We start from the raw sequence: 5,453 nt of genomic DNA, 5'->3' as shown, positions 1-5,453 counted from the left end.
CCTGCTGGATTTTTGCTCGGTAAGAACGGCAAAATGATTCGGCAAACTCTCAAACGGTTAAATCAACCATTTGCTTTAATCAATATTCCAGTTAATTTAACTTCTTTGGATAAATTGCATCAACCACCTCGGTTACTTTGGTGATTGTCGATAGAACTTTTCATTCATTTTTATACAGTGAAGCAAACGTTTTGATTTATACAAATTTTAAGTTCCGACGTTATTACTAAAGAATATGGGATTATTTTAAATCGAAATAATTATATACACAATTTATTACGCATTATATTTGTAAAAGATAGGAAATGTACTTTCATAAAATTTGTTTTTACAAATTAGCAATTACTTTACGAGCGGTCGAGTTTCTCTCTCTAACCATTCGAGTGCTTGAGCATTTTCTGGCCCTTGTAATAGAGGTTTTAAAGTATTCACACATTTTGTATGATAATTATTTAAATATTGAATCTGAAAAAAATTTACAATCGATTATTATGAGCCAACGATCGATATATGAAGAACAGATCGAATCTATACCTCATTATCTGTTAATAAGGAAACATCGAGTAGATTAGTTTGTATGGGTACTAGTGTAACAGTTTCAAAAGTAAGAAAGCCCCGATTCTTGTGATTGTATGGTGTGTTTGCTTTCACTATTAATTCTACATTTTCCAATCTAATGCCAAATTTCTTGTCTTCGTAGTATCCTGGTTCTAATAATTTTATTCGTTATATCGACACTGTTAGAGTATAATGTATATAATGACGAGGGAAGTCTTTTGCTTCATACCATTTGAAAGAAACATGCCAGGTTGTAAACCTGGATCGTCAGGGTATGGTTTCCAGGAAATTCCGATTGGTCCTTCGTGAACATTTAAATACGAACCTACTCCGTGTCCCGTACCATGAAGATAATCAAGACTGTAATTATACATTTAAATATAAATAAATAATATTTTCCATTTTATAAGCAAAATAAATACATTTACCCGACACTCCATAAATTTTCCCGAGCAAGTGTATCGAGATAATTTCCTTGAATCATTAAAGGGAAGACAGTCGATGAAAGACGGCACTGTCCTTTAAATACTCTCGTGAAACACTCACGCTCGAAACTTGTTGCATTGCCAAAGTGCAATGTCCTTGTAACATCTGTAGTACCATCTTGATATTGTGCACCAGAATCGCAAAGATAAATTTCTTTATCTGTAATTGGTACATTTGTCGTTGGTGTTGGTAGATAATGGATTATTGCTCCATGTGGCCCAACTGAAGATATCGTAGGAAAACTGAGCCCAATGAAATGTTCCTGCTCCCTTTTGAATAATACATGTTATAACTAATTTTCGTTACATCCAAATTTTATAATGCTGCATGCAAATACCCTTACTGCCTAAATTTTTCAAGTTGAGTTGCTCCAGATATCTCTGTGATAGTTTCCTTCTTATTTTTAATTTGATCTTCCAACCAAGCGAAATATTTCACAAGCGCGACTGAATCGCGTACATGTGCCGCTATCATTCCTCGAATTTCAACATTATTTTTTATTACTTTCATGATGCTTACAGGGGTAATTTTAGTATGTTTCTTTGCTTCTCCACAATCGGCGTGTAAAGCATAACTAGAACTATTACTTATCCATATTTTGTCATCATTTATACACGAATTTGCGATATTTTTTAAAAAATTATGTATATCTTCATATGGATGATAAACTGCATTCACTTCTTCACTGACTAACTGTTGCTGAGCCTCCTCACTGAGTTTATTTTTGTTAATGAACAAATGGACATTGTCCAATGTAAGAATGACGTATGCAAAGAAAACAGGATTATAGGGTATATCGGATCCTCTTAAATTTAAAATATATGCTACTTCATCTAAAGCTGTGATTACAAGTGCTTTTGTTTTATTTTTGTTCATTACTTCTCTACATAATTTCACTTTTTTTCCTGCACTGCATCCAGAAAATTGCAGTGGTTGAGGTAAAATAACATTAGCTGTAGGAACAGGTTGTTCATCACCCCAAACTTTATCGATTAGATTTTCCTCAAGAGGCATCAAACAGTGACCAGCAGCTGTTAAACTGGTATGTAAAACTGCCCATTCTGTGTAACTCATTAAATTAGAATCTGCACCAACGGTAGACTGAGGAGGTAAGTTTGAAATCAACCATGCAGCTCTAGTTGGAGTATCCAATAAACCTTCCTTCATTAAAGTCCATACCTCTGATGGCTCAAATTCTGCTAAAGCTTGCATATAATATCTTCCATCTGTCCAAAGCACAGCTTTGTTTGGTGTAATAATTACAGTGCCAAAAGAACCAGTGAATCCACTTATGAAACTAATCCTCATATCATGCTTTCTTAAATATTCTGATTGATGAGCATCATCTGAGTTGACAATCAAAGCCTGAATACCTTTTCCTTTAAGACCACCTATTTGTACGGCTGCCATTAATTCTCGAATTTTTGCTAATTTAATGATACTACTTCTCTGTGCCATATTAATGCTTATATTATGACAAAGTTTTATTAATATATGAAGTACTAAAACAAAATAATCTTATTTAATTTGATATAAATATGAATCTCTTAAGCTGATTAACTTCGTACGACACAATTAGCAATAAAACTTGAATTTAATATACTCACAAATATATGTAGTGCGCACGGTAAATATCAATTTATCCTGTGTATTTCGACCTAACATATATTGTCTCTCTTATCGCAACAAGATAATCTTATCAAACATTTTATGAAAATAGCAAATAATTAAATTTCTTACGTATTGAGAATATCAATCATAAATTTAATATTATATATTAATGTTTCAAATTTAAAAATATGACGTTTCAGATGTCAATTATAAATCTATGCGAGGTTAGAAATAACGTGTTCTCTTTTAGTAATCGGTAAACGAGAGACAACTACATATATGTAAATCACTGCTGCTATAATCCGTATTCCTTAATTGTTGCTTTCAGAATAATTCTAGCTCTCATTATTCTTGCGATTTAAATCAAAACTGCATTCTGTTAAAATAATTTTGCACTTTATTATTATCGTAGCAATACCTTATTTGATATATGTTACATGTTACTATGCTACAGAGTAAAACTTTTTCACTTATTAATATACAATTTGAAGATTAAAACTCGAAATAATTTTTTTCTTCGCCTCTTATAACTTCACTAATACTTATTGGAATTTATTGTATTAATTAAAATATTAAGTTCGAAAATATATGAAAAACATACGACTGCTTGCTTATGTTAGATGAAGAAAAAGCGTTGTTGTCTTATAAAAATTGGATCATATCATTTAAGTGAAGTTTAAAACATAAAGTAAAAAATATAACATTGCAATGTAAGTATATACATGTGACATACGTATATACAAGTTATTGTTACAATTTATTATACATTTACTTAATCTTTTTCTAGCATGTTGAATTTAACAAAATATTGTAGCCCAATATTAACAAAAAACCTGAGATATCTACCAGTCAAAAATTTATATACCTCTACTCCAAAATCAATCGCTACAAATGTAACTCATACATTAAGAAGGAATTTTCTTTCGTATAAGGTATTGTTTATCAATTATAAAATTCAACACACAAGATACTAATACAATTTTAAACAATTTTATGCAATATTTTCATAGGATTTATTCGGAGTTCATTGCATGATCGCAAAAGGTTTTGCATCGAAATCAACTCAGAAGTCAGATAAAATTGTGGGCCATTGGTTATTAACCTGTAGTGGGATGGTTTTTGTAGCTGTTACTCTTGGTATAGTTTTTTATTGCTTCTTTTATTATAGTGCTTGTTATATCATAAAAACAGTTGTAGATCAAACTTATGGAAAATAATTTTAATAATAGACAAATATTTTTGCAAGTATGATATTTAATGTTACAATTAATATATATGTTTAGTATGCTTATATATAAGCTAATATACATAGATGAACTTTTATGGAATATAATATACAAATAAAGAATATATGAAAGAAATATCTATACTTACTTATCCTCTCCTATGTAATTAGGAGGTATAACAAGACTTACAGAATCTGGTTTATCTATGGTTACTTGGAAATTGCTTGGTGAAAAAATGCCTACTACTGAAAATCAATGGCATATGGAATTTGAACATTATAAGCAATTTCCTGAATATCAAATGTAAGAATTATATGATATAAAGTAATTTTATAATTTATCAAATTATAATTGTCATACAATTTTATTTGCAGCAATAATCAAAATATGACATTGGAAGAATTTAAACGTATTTGGTGGATGGAATATTTGCACAGAACGTGGGGTCGTTTAATAGGTGCTGTATTCATAGTTCCAGCAACTTACTTTTGGGTAAAAGGTATGCTAAAACCAGGCATGAAAGTAAGAGTAGCCGTTTTGGGTTCATTAATTGGCTTACAAGGACTTATGGGTTGGTATATGGTTAAATCTGGTTTGGAAGATCGTTTCGTGGAACCATCAGATGTGCCCCGTGTTTCACAATATCGGTTAGCCGCACATTTAGGAATGGCATTTATTTTATATACGGGATTTTTGTATAACGCTCTAGATCACTTAGTTCCTGCTAAAAAATTAGATCTTACTAATACGAATGTTAATATCGATAATCTAAAATCTAAGCTGAAAAGGTTCAGAATATTAGTTCACTCGACAAAAGGACTAGTCTTTTTTACTGCTTTATCCGGAGCTTTCGTAGCAGGCATGGATGCAGGTCTTATTTATAATACATTCCCGAAAATGGCGAATAAATGGATACCGGATGATATATTTACGGTATCACCTACATGGAAAAATTTTACTGAAAACCCAACTACTGTACAATTTGATCATAGAATTCTGGTATGTATTAAGAATGACAATCAAATTAAATCAATACTGTTACGAACTATAATTATTTATTACAGGGCATCACAACTTTGTCATTAATAACTTATATTGCGTTTGCATCTCGCAAATATAAACTTCCTGGTAATGCAAAAAAGGCTATATTAGCAGTGCTTGGTGCTGGCTATTTACAAGTATTATTAGGAATTTCAACGTTAGTACATCATGTACCTTTATCACTAGCCGCATCTCATCAGTCTGGCAGTCTTATTGTTTTGAGTACAATGATATGGTTGTGTCACGAATTAAAATATTTAAAATATGTATTGAAATAAATTTATACTATTCTAAAACATTTTATTATTTCATATGGCTTGGAGATTGATGGAAAAAATTGCTGCAGTGGTTTCACAACATTATGCCTTTATTTGACAATGCATTAAGTTATAATAATCAATATTCATGGAAATTAATTTACATATTTTTGTTATAAAGTAAGGTATCTTATTATAAACTTTTAAGTAGTTTCATATTACTGTGCAAATGTAGTTTTAATTTCATGTTAAAAAAAAAAGAAAAAAAAAAAAA

The 5,453-nt window shown here is 30.6% G+C and overlaps 3 protein-coding genes across 3 annotated transcripts in view; 2 read left to right on the top strand and 1 right to left on the bottom strand.

The window, feature by feature from the left end:
* Positions 1 to 160, top strand: part of LOC108552001 (PRADC1-like protein) — a 1,073-nt gene extending 913 nt beyond the window's left edge. The window contains 1 exon segment of the mRNA XM_017906368.1: positions 1 to 160. This exon segment is cut by the window's left edge and continues 3 nt beyond it. Within this exon segment, the coding sequence (XP_017761857.1) occupies positions 1 to 144 (144 nt within the window). The 3' untranslated portion in view covers positions 145 to 160.
* A 148-nt stretch (positions 161 to 308) lies between these two features.
* On the bottom strand, positions 309 to 2,748 carry LOC108552000 (xaa-Pro aminopeptidase 1). The gene is made up of 6 exons (XM_017906367.1): positions 2,652 to 2,748; positions 1,388 to 2,546; positions 987 to 1,313; positions 788 to 918; positions 535 to 710; positions 309 to 465 (listed from the first exon to the last, which is right to left on the bottom strand). The coding sequence occupies exons 1-6, from the start codon at positions 2,707 to 2,709 to the stop codon at positions 343 to 345; spliced, it is 1,974 nt and encodes a 657-aa protein (XP_017761856.1). The 5' UTR covers positions 2,710 to 2,748; the 3' UTR covers positions 309 to 342.
* Positions 2,749 to 3,342: 594 nt separating this feature from the next.
* Positions 3,343 to 5,200, top strand: LOC108551991 (cytochrome c oxidase assembly protein COX15 homolog). The gene is made up of 6 exons (XM_017906356.1): positions 3,343 to 3,365; positions 3,443 to 3,587; positions 3,666 to 3,792; positions 4,052 to 4,184; positions 4,256 to 4,880; positions 4,946 to 5,200. Exons 2-6 carry the CDS (start codon positions 3,444 to 3,446, stop codon positions 5,198 to 5,200), a joined length of 1,284 nt encoding a protein of 427 aa, XP_017761845.1. The 5' UTR covers positions 3,343 to 3,365; position 3,443.
* The last annotated feature ends 253 nt before the right edge of the window (positions 5,201 to 5,453 follow it).

Source organism: Eufriesea mexicana, unplaced genomic scaffold, assembly GCF_001483705.2.
Source record: "Eufriesea mexicana isolate 0111107269 unplaced genomic scaffold, ASM148370v2 scaffold5385, whole genome shotgun sequence".
Classification (NCBI taxonomy): Eukaryota; Metazoa; Arthropoda; class Insecta; order Hymenoptera; family Apidae; genus Eufriesea; species Eufriesea mexicana.
This window is presented reverse-complemented; position numbering and strand designations above follow the sequence as displayed.

Excerpts from the sequence above, each read along its gene's own strand:
- LOC108552000 (XM_017906367.1), bottom strand. The coding sequence starts at position 2,709 with ATGTTAGGTCGAAATACACAGGATAAATTGATATTTACCGTGCGCACT. Across the intron at positions 1,314-1,387 it reads CAACTTGAAAAATTTAGGCA|GGAGCAGGAACATTTCATTG; the intron begins GTAAGGGTATTT and ends ATTATTCAAAAG. Across the intron at positions 919-986 it reads GAAAATTTATGGAGTGTCGG|TCTTGATTATCTTCATGGTA; the intron begins GTAAATGTATTT and ends GTATAATTACAG.
- LOC108551991 (XM_017906356.1), top strand. The coding sequence starts at position 3,444 with ATGTTGAATTTAACAAAATATTGTAGCCCAATATTAACAAAAAACCTG. Across the intron at positions 4,185-4,255 it reads CAATTTCCTGAATATCAAAT|CAATAATCAAAATATGACAT; the intron begins GTAAGAATTATA and ends TTTTATTTGCAG. Across the intron at positions 4,881-4,945 it reads AATTTGATCATAGAATTCTG|GGCATCACAACTTTGTCATT; the intron begins GTATGTATTAAG and ends TATTTATTACAG.